Genomic DNA, 21,380 nt, shown 5'->3' with positions numbered 1-21,380 from the left:
AAAAGGGAAATTAGTACATTTTAGTAGGTAAAAGGCTTGGCATATTCAAACATTTTTTTTAAATATATCCGTTCTGTAATTTCACCCGTCGCCTTTCTCACACACACATCGATAGCAATGTGTTAAAACAAAAGTTTCCCCGAGTAGAGGAGTGAAACAAAGCATCCTCCACTATTATTGTTCACAGGAACAATGGCATTACTTTGGATTTCCTGTCGCCATTGTCCTTTCCGTTATGCTTCCTTTTCTGATATTATGAAAGGCCTGTCCAGGTTCATATACAAGTGGGTGTGTGTGAGTGTGTTCATGCATGATTGCTTTGTAAATATAAAAGAATTTGTTTTCAACTTAAAATCTTTTTGTTATAGCCATAGCGTTGTGTGATTAAAAAATTATTTTTAAATTTTAGTTTTATTCGCACACACGTGTTACCTCCCACCATCCTTAATTCCCAAACACTCTGGTGATGTGGACCCGCACTGTTGTTATGGTGGCTGCTGCGTGTTTGGCATAAAGGTTTTCCATGTGTTTCAAATGTATTTAAAATTTTGGGGTTACTGTTATGGTTTCGTACACACGCACTCACAAACACACAGATAAAGTGATGGTGGTTGTGTGTGTACAAATCTACTTAAAATTAGTGCAAACACATACCCACACACTCATGGAGACTATGTATAGTTAAATGTATAGTAAAGAGGGTGATACTAAAAACGATTCTTTATTAAGCTGATTGGAAGTTAAGATTAGTTTGTAGTTCAAAATTCAAAAACTATTTTGCCATGACCTCAACTCAAAGGATTAAGGGACTTATATATCTCCTTAAATTAATTAGCAATAAAAAGCGATCTGAATTAAGACGTAATATATTCCCAAGGAACAAAATAGTTACCAAAACGTGGACATGCACAGACAATTTTCTGTCATAGGCTGTAGTATCCAAATACCAAATTTGAAACAATTCCTGTGAATATTGTCTCATAAATCATCAAAATACCCAATATCGGGAGGAGCCGTTATATGGGGGCTATACGAAAGCGTGGACCTGCACGGACAATTTTCAGTCATATGCTGTAGTATCCATTTTGAACTTCAAATACTAAATTTGAAACATATGCGTTGAATAATGTCGCTCCAAAATACCCAAAATAGAGAGTGGTAGCATTATATGAGGGCTATACCAAAACATGGAAATACATAGCCCATTTTCATTACCAAAAGTCTACCTACTTCATTCGTTCGGAAGCTAGACTGATTTCCGCAGACGCCTATTCGTCATCGCTAAATCGACATAGAATATTATTTATTTCGAGGTGTTACAAATGTAATTACAAACTTAATATTAAATAATACTACGGTGGAGGATATAAAAATATTAGTTTTTATAAACCAAATTTGATGATATTTTTAATAGTAATAGATACAATAAAATTAACAGTAAGCAAATACTATTTAAGGAATTTTATCGCACATAATTTTGTGGAAAATTGTGACTTGTTACGAAACCGTTTAAAATGAGTTTTTAACAATATTTTGAAATTTCCGCGATAATGAAATTTTGTGTCAAAACCCGCCTTATTTTTATACCCTCCACCATACTATGGAGGGTATATTAATTTTGTCAAAGTATATATATTCTTGATCAGCGTAAAATTCTAGACGATTTAGCCATGTCCGTCTGTTGTAATCACGCTATCTTTCGAAAAAATTGAGATTGAAGGCTAAAATTTTGCACACATGTATATTTTGCCAGTAGGCAGGTTAAGTTCGTAAATGGTCCATGTAGGTCCAAGTTACCATATAGCCCCCATATAACGGTACCTCCCGATATTCGGTATTTTGATGATTTTAGCGACATTATTCACCGGAATTGTTTCCAATTTGGCATTTGAAGTCCGTAATGGATACTACAGCCTAAGACAGAAAATTATCTGTACAGGTCCACGTCTTCGTATAGCCCCCATATACCGTACCCTACGATATTCTGTATTTTGATGATTTTAGCGACATTATTTACCGGGATTGTTTCAAATTTCGCATGTGAAGTTCGAAATGGATACTTCAGCCCATGCCAGAAAATTGTCTGTGCAGGTCCACGCCATCGTATAGCCCCCATATAACGGTACCCCCTATATTCGGTATTTTGATGATTTTAGCTACATTATAAACAGATTTTTCTTCAAGTTTCGCATTTAAATATTGTAATAACTTATGACAAAAGTTGCCTATGCAGGTCTACGTCGTCGTATAGGCATTCGGTATTTTTAATATTTTAATAGAATTTTAAACGGATTTTATTTATTTATTTATTTATTTATTTTTTTTTTTTTTGAAAATTGCCAAATTTGTACCAAATGGTGGAGGGTATTAAAAGTTCGTCCCGGCCGAACTCACAGCTTTTTTACTTGTTAATATTGGTCTACGTTTTGTCATTGGTCCCTTATAGCGGTAGTGGCCAACGAGAATGTTATTTGCTAAATTAAGATCTAGTTTAGGAAGAGCTTCGACATAAAGAAACACCCGATTCAAAGCACTTCGAAGTCTTTCAACTTCTCAGAGTCAAACACTACTTGCCAAAACAGTTTTCAATACAACTACCATAACGCAGAATGCCCTAATATAAGATATTTTTTAAAGGTTTCAGACACAATTATTAACAGAATGGACCCTGAATTTGACATTTTGTATCAAACCCTCGATTAACGAGAAGTCTCGTATATTGTTCTACGTCTCTTTACTGCGACATCGGGTCCAGGCCCCGATTTCAATCCGAAGAAAATATATTTTGTCAATGAAGGTCTAAGTGTTACCCATATATAAAGTCACACCCTCAATATGGGCATGAACTACAAGTCTGTATTTTGAGTTGTAAAGAAATGCATGATATTTCGAATATGTATACCATTTCGAATATGGGTACAACAGAGTTTTCTATTGGTATAAAGCATTAAACCCGGTTGGAACTACGTAAATTTAATACAAATTAATTCAACTATTGATTTCATATAATCGGAAAATGTCTGCTCCATAAGATGTTGATTAAATAAAGAAAACTGTACGTACATTTATATTCTAAATATTGTCTCCAATCTAATGTATGAAAATATATATATTTGTATATCACATGTAGTTACACATTTAATCCTATTGAATCACACTTAAATCACACATTTTATATAAATAATAATGCAACCTATAGACACATACACGTATACCTGTATATGTAAGCATAATACGCAAACATATGTATATATTTAGAAAGACAAAGCGGCTTGAATAAGAGTACAATAGGTGGGCCTAACTATAATTAAGAAAGAATCAAAATCCCGAAATTTTAAAGAAACCAAACGAAAAGACCATATTCTTAGCAAAAGCATTTAATTAAATATAATTAAATATAATAACCTTTTTTACTATGTATTGGGGGTATTATAAGTTTGATTGGGCCAAAAATTATATAATACCTCAAAATATTGGTTTCCCACACAGAAAATGTTTTCGCCGAGCTGAGTCGATCTAGCCATGTATGCCCGTCCGTCCGTCTGTTCGTCTGCCCATGGTCATCGGGTAATATATAGTGGGTGAAATAGTCCATAAAATGTGTGTTAAATAAAAGTTAAATTTTCAATTAAACCGCGAATATTTTTTATCCCGGCGAAATCACATATAGACGAGAAGGTCAATTCTGACCATTACGTAGATGCCGATAGTAAAAATATCGGATATATATAACGAAATACATACAATGTTTGTATAAAAAGGAAAGGGATGTTAGCTAGAATGCTTATATCTCAAGAGTGGCTGGACGATTTTGACCAATTTTTTCAATTCAGCTGCTCTCTCGATATGTTTTTATTTTTTCATATTTTTTATCGCATGCGATTTTTTTTTAATTTGACTTATAATATTGAAGTTTACATTTTGTAATATTTTTTCACCTTACAACACAGGTTGGGGATATTATATACATATTGCATTTCAATCCTCACACCACACGGTGGTCAGGGTATTATGTCTTTGTGCATTTGTTTGTAACAGGCAAAAAGAAACGAGATAGACCCATAGTTCCTTTTGATGATCTGCATAGAATCACATTCTGAGTCGATTTATGCATGTCCGTCCGTCCGCCCGGCCGTATGTCCACGTATTTTTTGTAAACAAAGTACAGTTCGCATTTATTGCCCTTTCCAAATGAAATTTGGCACAAATCATTTGTTTGGGCCAAAAGACGAACCCTATTGAAATTGGAGATAATCGGTCAAAATTTAGATATAGCTCCCATATATATCTTCGTCCGATTTGCCTTTTATTGTGCACCAAACGTGTAATATCGGTCCGAATAGTATGGAATTTTGCACGTGCGATCAGACCGGACCTGAAAATAAGTGTGTCAAATTTGATCGAAATCGGTTCAGATATAGCTATATCTCCCATATATTGTTCATCCGATTTGTTATGTTTGTCCTCCGCAGCCGTAATATGCACTCTGTAACAACAATATTTGGGGAAATATATCAAATACAGCTCAGAAATACCTTTGCTAAATTTTATCGAGATCGGTTCAGATTTGGATAAAACTCCCATATATAACTTCGTCCGATTTACATTTGATTGTGCCCCAAACGTCTAATACGACCGAATTGTGTCCAGAAGCTAGTATGTCAAATTTGGTGAAGATCGGTTCGGATATAGCTATAGCTCCCATATATATTGTTCATATGATTTGTCATATTTATTACCCACAGCCGTAATATCCACTCCGTAACAACGATATTCAGGGAAATATATGAAATACAGATCACAAATATCGTTGCCAAATTTTATCGAGATCGGTTCCGATTTGGATACAGCTCCCACATATATTTTTATCCGATATCAAATTAATTGTGCACCAAATGGACAATGCAAGTTCAAATTTAAAAGATACAAATGCTTCGGGATATTTGGTCTTTTAAACTTCAAATTATAATTATAATCATAGCGTGTATGATTGAATTCTCCCATAAAAACTTTTAATTGTTATGCGCAGCTCTACTAAATAAGCAAAGTGGTGTAGGGTATCATAAAGTCGGCCCCGCCCGACTTTAAGACTTTTTTACTGGTTCATAATGGTCCGGTTGGGCTCAGAAGGGCTAGGCCTATTGTTTTAAAAATGTCCGCAATATATTTAGGGGTTGAAACAGACCAACAAATAGAAACCAAAGGATACGAAATCTCGCATCAAGTGAGAGTTTAGGGCCACTACTTTTGTTTAAAAAAAATACCAACATTTCCATTCCACCGAAACTTTGAAAATAATTTACAGGCGAAATATAAAATACATAAAAGGTGCACTTCTGGTTTTTTTATGCTGATTTCGTTGACGAATATGGCCAAATATGATTGACAAGCAGGTCATATAGATGAGTCTAAATTTAGAGATACAGAGGGACCTCTTGCATCTGGAGACGATTACAAAATATTTAGGGTCTCAAATGAAGCAACAGAAAAAAATTCCTGATCACACAATTGAAACCAATCGACACGAAATTTTGCATGAGGAGAGAGATGGGGACAGGAAAAAAGTCTAGCAGTTTGGATGACCGTGACTGTAAAATAGACCACAACAACTAACAGCACGACGGAGTGCGTAAATATTGGGCAAAAGGGTAATATCTGGTCAGTGCTCCATGACATAATTTCAAAATCGAAATCTTCTTACATATTGCGCTGCTGTAGGGTATCACATTGTCGGCCCCGCACGACTATAGCCTTTGCTTACTTGTATAACCATGAATTGTGTGCGTGCAAAATTGAAACAAAAAATTATTAACACCCTAATATACTGTAGACATACAGGTAGGTAAGTATGTATATACGTAAATAAATATGTTTGTTATGTATGTATAGTTATTATGAAACGAAATGAAGTAAAATAAGATTTTAATAACAAATGAACACACACACACCCTCACTCACTCACGTACACCATCATCATCTGTCTGTGTGTTTAAACCTATAGAATCCTATTACCGGCTTATGTAGTTCAAATGGATTTTTTTGGGGTCACCAGCACGAAATCTGAGTAATTCTGTTATATGGAATTTCGTACAACGACAACAACTACACCATGTTTTAGTTTTGTTACAGGCTTTTCATTAAAATGGAACAAAGCTAAATTTTGATTTCCTGTTTTTGTTGGTGTGTTCTGATGATGGAGAAGTGTTCCATTAAGAGCGTTATAATTAAAAAATCATATAACGCACACACACCCACTGGAAATTTAGTGGAAATTTAATTGTTTTATTTTAAAAAAGTGTTGAATGTCGGTAGAATACTTCCGTTAAGTTTTAGTTACGCCAACTAAAATTTTCCATTTTAATTTTTATCAAATTAATAATTTATAATCAAAATTTGCCATTTGGTTAAATGTTTATATATATTTAATATTAAATCATAATTGTTTAATTGGCTTCTAATTGTTGGTTGCAGTTAAAACTATTTATCAGGAAAGTTAATATGGAAAGAAACCAAAAATTAAAAATTATATTATGCAAGGTTTGAAACATTTTGGTTAATACAAAAATAGCTGATAGGACACATTCGCCGTTTGAATGCAATCAAGTATCCAGCAAAAACTTAGAAACTGCATAAAGTGAATAACACATTTAAAGGTAATGAGTACCGTTGATGTGAGTGTTACAACAAGGTTATGAGATTGAGAATCGGCGTAGGCAAATGAAACCAGTAAAGAAAATCTTAAAGTCGGGCGGGGCCGACTTATGATACCCTAAACAACTTTGCTAATTTAGTAGAGCTGTGCATAACAATTAAAAGTTTTTTATGGCAGAATTCAATCATACAAGCTATGAATATAAATATAATTTAAAGTTCAAAGGACTAAATATGCCGAAGCATTTGTATCTTTTAAATTCAGACTTGTATTTTTGGTGCACAATTAATTTGAAATCGGATAAAAATATATATGGGAGCTATATCCAAATCGGAGCCGATTTCGATCAAATTTGGCAAAGATATTTCTGAGCTGTATTTGATATATTTCCCTGAATATCGTTGTTACGGAGTGCATATTACGGCTGTGGTAACAAATATAACAAATCGGATGAACAATATATATGGGAGCTATATCTATATCTGAACCGATCTTCACTAAATTTGGCATACTACCTTCTAGACCAAATTCGGTCGTATGTGCCAAATTCCATCCCATTTGGACAAATATTAGACGTTTGGTGCACAATAAAAGGTAAATCGGACGAAGTTATATATGGGAGCTATATCCAAATCTGAGCCGATCTCGATAAAATTTAGCATAGGTATTTCTGAGCTGCATTTAAAATATTACCCCAAATATTGTTGTTACAGAGTGCATATTACGGTTGCGGAGGACAAAAATAACAAATCAGATGAACAATATGTATGGGAGCTATAGCTATATCTGAACCGATTTCGATCAAATTTGGCATACTTATTTTCAGGCCTAATTTGGTTGTATGTGCAAAATTCCATACTATTTGGACTGAGATTACACGTTTGGTGCACAATAAAAAGCAAATCGGACGAAGATATATATGGGAGCTATATATAAATTTTAACCGATTATCTCCAATTTCAATAGGGTTCGTCCTTGGGCCAAACAAATGGTTTGTGCAAAATTTTATCTGGATAGGGCAATAAATGCGAACTGTACTTTGTTTAAAAAATACATGGACAGACGGACGGACGGACAGACGGACGGACGTGCATTAATCGAATCAGAATGTGATTCCATGCAGATCATCAAGAGGAACTATGGGTCTATCTCGTTTCTTTTTGCCTGTTACAAACAAATGCACAAAGACATAATACCCTGACCACCTTGCATATCATTACATTACAAGAAAATCGAACATTTATATCCAATTTGTGGGATATCATAAATTCTATATTCATCTCAGGTTTGTGGTTGAGAGAAATATTTGGATGTAGCAAGTTGTAAAGAATCGCATATTTGTTTCGCAAGTTATGACAGATAAAAGTATTGAAAATTGTGACCCTTTGTGGGTTAGGTACCAGAAAGGCTTCGTAGATTTTTACAACATATCCTGTATTAGCAAAAATGTTTGTATGTGTGAAATTTGCTTTCTTTGAGAGTTTTGTCTTTAAAAATCTTGAACCCTATGTGGGACAGGTAGCAAAAGAAATGGTCCGATCTCTACCATATTTATAACAGATCTTGTGTTGATGGAAATATTGACCAAGTCTGAAATGGAATCGGATGTTAATTTCGCTTTTTATAAGCTTTATGGATATTCAAAATTGTTAACCATGTGTGGGAGCTACCAGAAAGAGTGGACCGATACATCCCATCTGCACAAGATATCTTGTGGTAGTAGAAATAATGGGTTGTATGAAATATAAAGAGAACCTGATGCTTATTTCGCGTTTTATGACCTTCATGGATATTTAAAATTTTTACCCTTTGTAGGGGAGGTACTAGAAGGAATGGTCCGATCTCTACCGTTTTTATAACAGATCTTGTGTTGATGGAAATATTCATATGTGCCAAGTCTAAATAGAATCGGATGTTAAGTTCAGGTTTTATGAGCTTAATGGATATTCAAAATTTCGACCTATTATGGGGGAGCTATCAGAAGGGGTTGAGTTAATAAAATTATTGAGATGTGTAAGATTTCTTATGTTCAAAATGTTGACCTCTTGTGGGGGAGGTACTTGATAGAGGGGACCGATATTTTCCATTTTCGCAATTAACCTAGCACTGGCGCAAATATTAGGATTTGCAAAGTTGGGCAAAATAGGATTATCTTTTCTCTTTCTGTGCAGATTTTTTTTTTCAAAGTTTCGACCATTTGTTGGGGAGGTACCAGAAGGAGTGTAAGTTTTTTTACAAGTTCTAGGGTAAACAAATATCGGATTGCCGGACTTGAGCCCGATCTACTAGTTGAGTACAAAATATTTGGAATTATTAAGCATTTTATGAACAGGTACCATTTTTGGTACCAATGGAACCAGCTTGAAACCATGCCTTGAACCAATATAACTTTACTGCTGTATAAATTAATTTTTTAAACAAAGATTAAAATTTTTTTGTAATTTTTTTTTTTGATATCTGTTGGACCAGTTTACAAATTGCCTTGAGCGACTAAATTCAATTTCTTCAATAATTAGAAAAAACGCTGAGGATTCGCAATACCCCTATTAATTTATTCGATAATCTTAACCCACAAGCTAATAACAAAATGGTATTTTTGGTAATTTGTTCAAAATATGGTTAAAAACTTCCTTTTTACCAGGTCATAGGAAGTCACTTTATTTCGTAGAATTATTTTTCGTAAAAATCTAAAGTCTAAACCTTACCTAAACGCATAAAAATTAACAATACATGATAGTGTTAATGCTGTACTTCAAATTCTTCTACAAAACATAATTTTAAAAGGATAACATCAGAGACAAGTAAATCCTTCATCAAATTGCACCATAAGTCTCCAAAGAAAAGAAGTCTTTATTACCATTATACCTAATTACTTACGAATCGCATCAATGTTGTAAAAATAAAAAAACGTCCACATACTTTCAAAATGCCGATGCAAGTGTTTTCCATATGTAGCGCTATTTTTATAATCTGTGGGATTTTTTTTTTGCACAATGTTATTTCTAACAATCATTTAAATATGCTTGTTTTTTGCAGGAAAAAAACATTTTTTTCATACATCTTCTTTTCTTTACTTAAATAACTTTGCTTTATAAATTATATGCATCGACCAATTTGCACCAAAAATCTACCCTCCTTGTTCAAGTTTACTTGACAGCCAAATACACGTAAATAACAAAAAAAAAAAATAAAAAAAAAAAAATAAAATAAAAATTGTACTTACATAACTTACCATATGGCCCCAGTTGGGCAGCCACACGAACCCGTTCTATGACCACCGGTGGATCACTACGGCCCTTGGCATTAACAGCATAGACATGAAATTGATATTCACGACCGGGTTCCAAGTTATTTAAACGAAACTGGGGATTAGGTTCCTGAATGCGAAAGATGGGTGCCGATGTTGCCTGCAAAATGGAAAAGAGAAAAAAAACCGAAAAAGGATGAGGCTTAAAAATCATGTTTATTAAGTGGAATGATGCTAATGTGTATAGAAGACATAGTTTAGTTATATGCAATGATTTAGGAATAAGGTCAGTTTTCACTTGTTGTTATTTGTGTTATACAAATTTTAGCCCTACCCAAAAAAAGAAGCAACAACTTAAGCATAAAGTGTCTAGCTAAGTTCTCTTTTGCCAAACATCAAAGTTCAGTCAAGCATCAAACAAAGTGAAACAGCAAAATGTTGTTGTACCCATCCAAAAACAAAGAACGAAAAAAACAAACTTTCCAATTTAGGATTTATGAAAATAAATCCCAAGCTAAGTAAGGATAGCCAATAATAGTTACCATCCAAAGGATTGGTCAAAGAGAGGTACAGGGGTACTAAAAACATAAACATATCCATGTCCAAGAAATATGCATTTCATCTAGAGTTTGCTAAAACAGCAACAAAAAAGTTTTGTTTTCTCCATGTTCCCCAAAAAATAATTATTCATGCCTGAAAATGTTATCACAAAGTTTTTCTGTCCATCTTCCCAACCTTTAAATATTTACTCACATATGTTTATACATTTATGTGTGTGCAGGCTGGAATTTTTGATTTTTTTTATTGTGATCAGAGATCGGAAAATATTCGGAAATTTTCTCAAAAAGATAGAATATAAAAAAGGAGATAAGAATTCATAGACATTTTTGTTGTAGAGAAAGATAGAGAGGGACGTCCCAATAGAAAAATGTTTTTTAATTGTTTCGGGAAATCTAAAGTTCTAAGAAAGCATGGCATGGCATGTAATTGTCTAAAAATTAACTGAGCGTTCTTGTCACTTATTTATGTCTATTATTGATCTTATTTTTTGTCTGAGAGCTATTAACAATATTATACTTTAAAAAAACAAGTTAAGGCTTGCGTTATAATTATTCAAACTGTTGACCCTTTATCTGGGAGGTTTGGAAGGAGTGGGACAATATTGTCCACTACGTATCTGATCTAAGTTCGATATAAAAATTACATGTCAGATTTGTACCATATCGAATACTTCCTACATATGATAGTAGAAATAATGGGTTGTGTGAAATAAAGAGAACCTGATGCTTATTTCGCGTTTTATGACCTTCATGGATATTTAAAATTTTGACCCTTTGTAGGGGAGGTACTAGAAGGAATGGTCCGATCTCTACCGTTTTTATAACAGATCTTGTATTGATGGAAATATTCAGATTTGCCAAGTCTAAATAGAATCGGATGTTAAGTTCAGGTTTTATGAACTTTCACTGGCGCAAATATTAGGATTTGCAAAGTTGGAGAAAATCGGATTATATTTTCTCTTTCTGTGCAGACTTTTTTTTGGTTAAGGCTTGCGTTATAATTATTCAAACTGTTGACCCTTTATCTGGGAGGTTCGGAAGGAGTGGGACAATATTGTCCACTACGTATCTGGTCTACGTTCGATATAAAAATTACATGTCAGATTTGTACCATATCGAATACTTCCTTCATATGATAATTTTTGTGAACATTTTTGGAAAATGTTGAAATACAGGGTGAGATGAAAAAATTGCAACAAACTTCAGATTGCTGTCACTCGTCCAACAGCTGTTAAAATTATTTCAGTGACAGCTCATTATACAAAAGCATCTTGGCGAGAATTTTCCAGCAAAAAATTTATTCGTGATGGAGTTCAAGCGTGATAATGTGATTTCTTTATATTTGGCTGGAAAACCACAAGTGGCTATCGTTAGAGCACTCCAGCATTTAAATGTGAATAAATCTTTTGTGTCTCGTACCATCGATCGTTACCGTGATACTGATATCGTAGTCCGACGTCAATGAAGTGGACGGAAGAAAACAGCAACATCAGCAGAAATGGCTCGGAAAGTTAAAAAGCCACAGCGTTGCCCATATTCGACGGACCCATGTTTTTTTTTTTTTTTTTTTTTTTTTTTTTGGGGCCATTCCAATCGACGAGGCTTGTCCGCAGGCAACATTCTTTGCGTCAATTGAATTTTGTACGGAAACAAATGCAAATCAATGCGAATAATCTGTTGTAAATGGACCGAGCCATGCCCAACTGCTGAGAACGGCGTTTTTGGGATGTTTCTGGGGACCTCTCAACACTGGCTCGTAGGGCAGCGATATTCACGGCCGATCGCCTTGGTCGACTTTTATATGTCCTTTCAGATTGGAAAGAGCCTTACCAGTCGAAAATTTTTCGTATAAACGCTTAATGGTGTTCTTAGAAGGCGCACTTCTCACATTTTTTAATGTTTTAAAAGCACGTTGAGTTTTCACAATTGACTTCTTCTGTTGAATGCAAATTTCAGAGCGCTCGCGTGGCGTGTATTGGTTCATGGTAAAAATCTGCTTGAACTGACGCTTCAAACGCGGTACGTCATTAAGCGATGTGACATCTCTGTCAAAAGTTATGGTGTTGCCAGATGGGTCCGTCGAATATGGGCAACCCTGTACTAGATCGAAACCCACGTCACAGTGGCTGAAAAGTGCCTCGTTAGCTGAACATATCGCAATATTCCTTTCGGCACATATTAAAAAATGAGCTCGGGGTAAAGCACTTGAAATTCCAAAGAGTGCAAGAACTTACACTACAAAGAAAGAAAATAGACTGAAATGAGCTAAAGAGTTGCTTCGCTTGGCCGAAAGTGGTGAACTGCCGAATTTCTCTGATGAGAAAACTTTCGTTGTCCAGCAGTTTATAAACAAACAAAATGATCGTTTTTACTTGCCAAAGAGGTCAGCTGAAAATATTTATCTTCGCTGGGCCACCAGAACTCAAGTGGCGGCCATGGTGATGTTGTGGGCCGTCATAGCAGCCGATGGTCGCTCTACGCTCGTATTAATCGACCGTGGCATCAGAATAAATGCCCAATATTATCACGAAAATATTTCGGAGAGGTAGGGGAGCATTGAAGCCTTGGGCATGCAAACATTTTAGCCGCAGACATTGGACATTCCAACAGGACTCAGCACAAAAGCACTCAGCACGCGCCACCCAAGAATGCTTGCAAAATGAGGTGCCTTGCTTTATGACCACCAACATCTCCGGATATCAATCCGTTGGATTATTGTATCTGGAGTATTTTGGTTGGCACTGAAAGTGTCGATCACCTCAAGCAAGCGCTTCGCCGGGAATGGGCCAAAATATAGCCGAGCAACATTCGGGCAGCGTGTGGCGGTTTCATTGGCCGCTTGAAGTTCATAATTCGTGCCAAAGGTGACCAATTCGAACAAATCTAAACTTATTCTAAAATTTGATGCTATTTCCGACATTTTTGCTTTCATTCAATAAAATTAAAAAAATATGCCGTTTGACTTTGTTTCAGTTTTTTTTTTATCTCAGCCTATTTGCCTGTCCCGGTCCCTATAGCGTACCGAAACATTCCACCACAAAAATCTAACATTTATTTCCAATTATATGCGAGTAAATGATAGTTAAAATGTTGAACTTTTATAGGGAGGTGGTCCAGAAAAAGTCGTCCTATAGATTCCATATTCACAACAGATCTCTGGATGAGAGAAATATTTTGATATACCTAGTTTGTAAAGAATCGCTGACTCGTTTTTGGGGGATGTACCAGAGGGGGCGCCGATATCTATTAACACTACACCAAGTCATGTATCGGTAGAAATGTCGATATATGTCAAATATAGAAAAAAAAAATCCGAATCTTATTTAGTATTTTATTAGAGTTTTGTTATTAAATGTTGACCCCTTGGAGTGAGACGTACCAGAAGGGGTGAGCCGAGCCGAGTAAAAATATTGGTATGTGTGAAATTTAAAGGGAATTGGAGGCTTATTATGAGTTTTTTTTGTTCAAATTTTTGACTCCTTTGTAGGACAGATACCAAAAAAACTGGACCAATATCTACCATCTTCACAGCTTATCTTGTGTTATTATAAATATGCAGTTTAGAATGAATCAGATGCTTATTTCACATTTTATGAGAGATATAATTACTAAAAAATATTGACCCTTTATGCAGAGGTACATGATGGATTAGACCGATATTGTCCATTTTCCCACCTGACATAGCACTGGTATGGTATTTGCAAATTTTGCACAAAATTGGATGATATTTTCTCTTTTTATGAGGTAACTTGTTTTCTATGAAAAAACGACCTTTTCTAGGGAGATGCCGAATGGAGTGGGGTCATCTGCAATCTAAGTTTGATAATAATATTACGATGTACTATGTTTGGACCAAATCGGATACTTCCTTTTGAGAGTTATAGCCAGAAAAAAGACGGACGGACAGTTTCCCCTAGATCGACTCCAAATGTCCTGAAAGGATTTAGTCCAAAGATACCCAGGTCTAAGACGTTTTGGACGTATCAAATGATGTACATCCTCTGTAGCCATATGGCTGAGGGTATAAAAAGAACCAAGGCTCGCTTGAGAGAAAAATAAATAAACTCAATTATGAACTTCTCCCTCTAACCCTTTTCATATCTTGGTAACCTTAAGAAAGTCCTCCTAAAGACCATCACTGATGGTGATGTTGTTATAGAATATATTTTGTTACTAAAACAACACATGTATTCCCACACACACACAAATTTATATATATATAAATTCTAATGATTACCATGGCAAAAGAAGTTGATGATACACTTGAATAGTTGGGACATAAAGAAAATATCCTGCAATCATTTACTAGATGACCGAACATCCTTTTGGGCAAATATGCAAAGTTTTTCATTTTTTTGCCATTCGATGATTGCTAAGCAACTGCTTGCTTATAATTTATAGGCAATCTTAATGAAATTTACTATTTCGGCACCAAATGTTTCAATGATATCCCCGGGACATGTTCGCTGCTATCTCTCAACCATGCATGGTCATTTAAATGTTCGACCCTTCTCCAAGAAAGCCCGAAAGCTCTCACACAAACTCATTGAAAAGAGCAAAACATTAGAATATGAAATACCAAAACTTAAGTTAAAAAGGCAACAATTTTAAATAAATGGCATCACAAAAGTAAGTTCTCCAGCGAGTAACAAAATCCCAAAAGGATCCCAGAATGCCATGCTGATGACGAGCGAAGGGAGGCTTTAGCTATGTGTGTTTTTCGATGCGATAGTTGATGCGTAAAGAATTTAGTTAATATGCTAAAATATTTCACATCACAAATGATGGCCATTCATATTTGGCCCCAAAATCGAAATTTTGCCAAAATAAAATGCCAACAAATAAATTCGGTGCCCCTTTATGCTCTGCTGGCTGCCTAGCTGGTTGGTTGAAGTGGCCAAAGGACTTTTAGCATGAATTACTTTACATTTGTTATTAATTTGATCATTTTGGATGTTGATGGGGGAAGCTAGCCGGCCACATGGTGAACTTTTGTAAATACAAACAATCTTCTTGCCATACGACCCCTCCCACCTCAATCCGCTACTTGTCCACGCGTCGTCTCCCACCCCAATTTCGCATTTCCCCACAAAAAGGCCGAGAAAAACAAAAACGCCATACACAAATAAAATCCCATAAATATTAAAACCGAATGAACAATGAAGTATGTTGTTATTGTTGTTCCTTGTTGCTCTTCGCCTAAGGTCAACATGTTGAAGATTTTGAATAATTCAAAAATAAAACTTTTGAAATGAAAGTTAATTTTTTTTGCCGCCAAGATAGGGGGGAGTGGGTAGGTTGATTTTCGTTGGTATTTTTAGATGCTAGATATTTTGTTTGCATATTGAATTTGGATTCCAAGAAATATTCTATTTTTTTCTTTTTTTGTCTTACCTGGTCATTCATTGTGGATATTTCATTTTCTCCCGGATTTGCATCATTAAAGCTGCGCGTTGCATCATTTACTCCGTACATGGGGTCACCGCCCACAACTTCCAGGACAAAATATTGTGAGAGGCCACCGTCACTGCCAGCAACGCAAACCACTTCCAAGACGGTGTCATTGCGTAGCTCACAAGATCTGGGTGTTTCCGGGGGATCTGAGTGGAGTAAAAAAAAGGTACGATATATAATCGAATGTCAAATCCAAGCCAAATAATGTAAAAATAGATAGATTCTCATTTTGTTTAGACTTTAAAATGTAGCATGTCTAATTTTCTTCGTAGTTTTAGTCTAATTTTTAAAAAGTTAAGTCATATTTTTATGTGTAACAGACAAATATAGGTCCAAATCCCTATGATAGGTCAGTTTGAGGCGTCAAACTTATTTTGCAATCCTCTCTTTTCCATATAATACTTACTTGCTGGTAAAATATGCACCAGACACGGCGTTGTCTGACGACCGACTGCATTACTCGCCCAACATGCCAATGTTATTAGTTCGGAATCGGTTTGAGGCAGGTACGTTACTGTGCTCACCAGACCATTCGATTGTATTCTCGAATTCAAGACCTAAAACGAAAAAAAAGAAAAAACAAAAATGTTATTTAATGAGAACGAACATCTTGACTCACTGTGCGCCAGGGCTCGTTTGGAACGCCAAGGATTCCATGCGAATCGATAGGAAGAACCCCTGGTATTTCATGTTAATCTATGGGGTTTATTTTAAATAAAATTAATACTAATTTCAGCCGTAAAAACCTCATGAACTAGTTGGTTCATTAAGAACGATAAAATAACTACGAACAACCACAATTCTACAGGGTGACATGAAAAAACTGCAACGAACTTCAGACTGCTGTCATTTCTAAGCCACTCGACCGACAGCTGTTAAAATTATTCCAGTAGTTGTTTACAAGCGAACAACAGCATTTTGGTGAGAATTTTCCAGAAATAAAAGTTATTCGTGATGGAATTCAAGCGTGATGCTGTGATTTCTTTATATTTGGCTGGAAAACAACAAGTGGCTATCGTTAGAGCACTTCAGCATTTAAATGTGAATAAATCTTTTGTGTCTCGTACCATCGCTCGTTAGCGTGGTACTGGTAGCGTAGCCCGGGTGTCAAGGAAGTAGACGGAGGAAAACAGCAACATCAGCAGAAATGGTTCGAAAAGTAAAAAAGCGACTTGAACGAAACCCCCGTCGTAGTGGCCGAAAAATGCCTCGTGAGCTGAACCTATCGCAATATTCCATTCGGCAATTATTGAAAAATGAGGTCGGGGTAAAGCTATTGAAATTGCAAAAAGTGCAAGAACTTACACTGCAACGGAAAGAAAATAGACTCAAAGGAGCTAAAGAGTTGCTTCACTTGGCCGAAAGTGGTGAACTGCCGAATTTGGGTTTCTCCGATGAGAAAACATTCGTTGTCCGGTAGTTTGTAAACAAACAACATGATCGTGTTTACATGCCAAAGAGGTCAGCTAAGAATGTGCACCTTCGGTTGGCCACCAGAACTCAAGCGCCGGCAATGGTGATGGTGTGGGCTGCCATAACAGCCGAGGGTAGTTCTCCGCTCATATTAATCGACCGTGGCATCAGAATAATTGCCGAATATTATCGAGAAAATATTATGGAGGGTGTATTAAAGCCTTGGACAAGCAAACATTTTTGCTGGAGACCTTGGACATTCCAACAGGACTCGGCACCATGGCACTCAGCACGCGCCACCCAAGAATGGTTACAAAATGAGGTTCCTCGCTTCATTTCCAGCGCACAATGGCCACCAAAATCCCCGGATACAAATTTATTGGACTATTGTGTCTAGAGTATTTTGGAAAGCAAGGTTGGCATTAAAAAATACCAAAGGGTCGATCACCTCAAGCAAGCGCTTCGCCCGGAATGGGCCAAAATATCGCCGAGCAACATTCGGGCAGCGTGTGACGGTTTCACTGGCCGTTTGAAGGCCATAGTTCGTGCCAAAGGTGACCAATTCGAACAAATCTAAACTTATTATAAATTTTTATGCTATTTTTGACTGTTTGCTTTCATTCAATAAAATTAAAAAAAAATCTAAAAATTATGGCGTTTGACTTTGTTACAGTCTTTTTATTTTATCCTGTGTAACATATTTATTCAGGTCTTATACAAAATGGATAATATTGGCCCATTCCTCCGGAGCCTACTCCATTCAGGGTCAACAATGTGAATAATAATAAGTTAAAATATATTTAAATAATCTATGGGAACTTTCAAAACGCCGATACACTTTTTCATAATTATTTTTATACCCTACACCACAAGGTGGTCAGGGTATTATGTCTTTGTGCATTTGTTTGTAACAGGCAAAGGAAACGAGATAGACCCATAGTTCCTTTTGATGATCTGCATAGAATCACATTCTGAGTCGATTTATGCATGTCCGTCCGTCCGTCTGTCCATGTATTTTTGTAAACAAAGTACAGTTCGCATTTATTGCCCTATCCAGATGAAACTTTGCACAAATCATTTGTTTGGCCCAAGGACGAACCCTATTGAAATTGGAGATAATCGGTCAAAATTTAGATATAGCTCCCATATATATCTTCGTCCGATTTGCCTTTTATTGTGCACCAAACGTGTAATATCAGTCCGAATAGTATGGAATTTTGCACGTACGATCAGATTGGACTTCAAAATAAGTATGCCAAATTTAATCGAAATCGGTTCAGATATAGCTATAGCTCCCATATATATTGTTCATCCGATTTGTTATTTTCGTTCTCCGCAGCCGTAATATGCACTCTGTAACAACAATATTTGGGGAAATATATCAAATAAAGCTCAGAAATATCTTTGCCAAATTTTATCGTGATCGGTTCAGATTTGGATATAGCTCACATATATATTTATCCGATTTCAAATTAGTTGTGCACCTAATGGGCAATACAAGTCCGAATTTAAAAGATACAAATGCTTCGGCATATTTAGCTCTTTGAACTTTAAATTACAATTATAATCATAACGTGTATGATTGAATTCTCCCATAAAAACTTTTAATTGTTATGTGGAGCTCTACTAAATTAGCAAAGTGGTGTATCACAAAGTCGGCCCCGCCCGACTTTAAGACTTTCTTTACTGGTTTATGTTATGTTGTTGTCGATTCCGAACTCACAACTTCTGGTTTTATGGTTGGACACGTGCGCTTTCCCTCGATGTTACTCATTATGTGGTAATGTAAAAATAAATTATTTCTCTTTAAGGAATAATCCATTATTTTTATTCGACTGGTAATGCAGAAGATAGTTCGTTTAAATTACCTATTTAATGGGTCATTGGTCCCGTAGGGTTTCCAAATTTTTACCCAGTAATTGCCCTTTCCTTTAATGCGAAAATTATTTTCAAACTCTTTGACAACGCTACACATTATTTGGTAATGAAAACATAAGTTCTTGTGCTTTGTATTTTTTTTAGGGACTAATACATTTCTCAACTTAGTCAGTCTATCCTCTGTTGAAAATTTGCTAGGTAATTGACCTTTTGTTAATATTTGCAGTAATTTTAAGCTCACTATTCAGCGTCAGTTCACAATTATCCTTAACCTTAATTTCGTCTAACACACAAAGGGTGAAAATTCGTTTAAAAGGATTTCTTTAATTAGATATTGATATGAAAAATAATTTTCTTCAAGTACCATTTAGTCCCCTACCCAATTCTCCGCTGAACACACACACACACCATCATCACCAACATGTGAACATTTCCAAAGTACCCATTAACCCACATTTGTACAAACTTTACTAACCATCCATAATAGAATTGCAGTGGCACATAAACGAAATGAATCACTTCAGTAAATATTGATGGAGAAATATTTGCTCTTCAAGTGGTTCTGTTCGGTAGGTAGGAATGTATTTGATATGGTTGCCATAATATATATATTTGAGCGTACATAGAAATTTATCAGACATTAACAATAAATTACCAATTCTGTCACAAACAAACATATATATGTATATGTGTGAAACTTTTCAGACATGCTGCGAAAAAAGGGAGAAACAAGTAAAAAAGCAGTAAGTTCGGCCGGGTCGAACTTTGAATACCCTCCACCATTTGGAACGAATTAGAAAATTTTCAAAAAAAAAATAAGATCCATGTGGAGCCAATATATGGGGGTGTATATGATATTGTAGACCTATTAAGACAAATCTATGTCTCAGTGTAAAGTACTCACAAGGAACTCCTTGTGTGGATTTTCAGATAATTTCATTGGAAAAAGTGGCTAAAATCATCAAAATGCCGAATATAGGGGAGTAACGTTATTTGGTGGGATATACGATATTGTGGACCTATATAAACAATTCCGTTTCAGGGGGTTAAGTGCGCCCAAAGAACTCCGTGTGTGGATTTTCAGACAATACGATTGGAAAATGTGGCTAAAAATTATCAAAAAAACGAATATCGCGGGTTACTGTTATTTGGGAGCTATACGTTATCGTTAACTTATATAGAGAATTCTCTGCCGGAGGGGGGGGGGGGGGGGGGAGTGCTCACAAAGAACCCCTTGTGTACAAAGAACCCCTTGTGACCAATCCGTTGAAAAATGTGGCTAAAAACATCAAAACACCGAATATCGGGGGTACCATTATATCGGAGCTATACGATATCGTGGACCTATATAGACAATTCTTTTTTAGGGTGTAAAATGCCCACAAGGGACTCCTTTTGTGGATTTTCAGACAATTCCATTGAAAAATGTGGCTAACATCATCGAAATACCGAATATCGGGGGGTACCGTTATATGGGGGCTATACGATATCGTGGACCGATATAGCCCATCTTCGAACTTGACCTGCCTGCAGACAAAATAGAGATCTGTGCAAAATTTTAGCTTCCTATCTTAATTCGTTTAGACTGTAGCGTGATTCCAACATACGGACTGACGGACAGACGGACGGTCAGGGCTAAATCGTCTCAGAATTTTACGCTGATCATGAATATATATACTTTGTTGGGTCTAAAATGATTATTTCGATGACTTACAAACGGAATTACGAACTTAATATACCCTCTATACTATGTATGGTGGAGGGTATAAAAAGAAGAAAAACACCCATCGAGCAAAGGTACATACATATGTATGTATGTCTACACATTCATACCCAGGCAATCACATACACCTGTGATGCAACTAAAAATTGTCATCATCTGTATGTGTCAGTTGTCAGTTAAATTATAGTTTTACTCTTGTATTTATTGAAAACTAAGTATGAATGACAGACAACACAAATATGTGCATATGTATGTGCACATGGACACATACACTTCGACAAATAAAACCAATCTTCATTATAATTCATTGAGAATTGAACTCAAGTGCATTGGTAAGTAGCTATACCCTTGTGCTTTCATTTCATTCTCTCCAGCTCGTGCTGTAGTAATGGAAATTGGTTGAAAGCCAAAAGACAAGTGCAAGTCCTTTTTGTGAGCCAATATAACCCCATG

The 21,380-nt window shown here is 35.8% G+C and overlaps 1 protein-coding gene across 5 annotated transcripts in view; it reads right to left on the bottom strand.

Moving 5' to 3' along the window:
* The window catches only part of LOC101891802 (uncharacterized), a 475,789-nt gene that overhangs the window by 50,517 nt on the left and 403,892 nt on the right, over nt 1–21,380 (bottom strand). For 3 of the 5 annotated variants that reach the window (XM_059119404.1, XM_059119419.1, XM_059119392.1), the window contains exons 13-15: nt 16,320–16,470; nt 15,854–16,059; nt 9,885–10,059 (exon numbers count right to left, since the gene is read on the bottom strand). In XM_059119404.1, the coding sequence (XP_058975387.1) occupies nt 9,885–10,059; nt 15,854–16,059; nt 16,320–16,470 (532 nt within the window). Of the gene's footprint in view, nt 1–9,875; nt 10,060–15,853; nt 16,060–16,319; nt 16,471–21,380 lie in introns of all 5 variants that reach the window. The other 2 variants (XM_059119400.1, XM_059119411.1) reach the window with 1 other exon arrangement.

The sequence above is a fragment of the Musca domestica genome, unplaced genomic scaffold, assembly GCF_030504385.1.
Source record: "Musca domestica strain aabys unplaced genomic scaffold, Musca_domestica.polishedcontigs.V.1.1 1, whole genome shotgun sequence".
In the NCBI taxonomy this organism is placed as follows: domain Eukaryota; kingdom Metazoa; phylum Arthropoda; class Insecta; order Diptera; family Muscidae; genus Musca; species Musca domestica.
The sequence above is the reverse complement of the archived record's forward strand: the minus strand, read 5'-3'. Positions and strand labels throughout refer to the sequence as shown.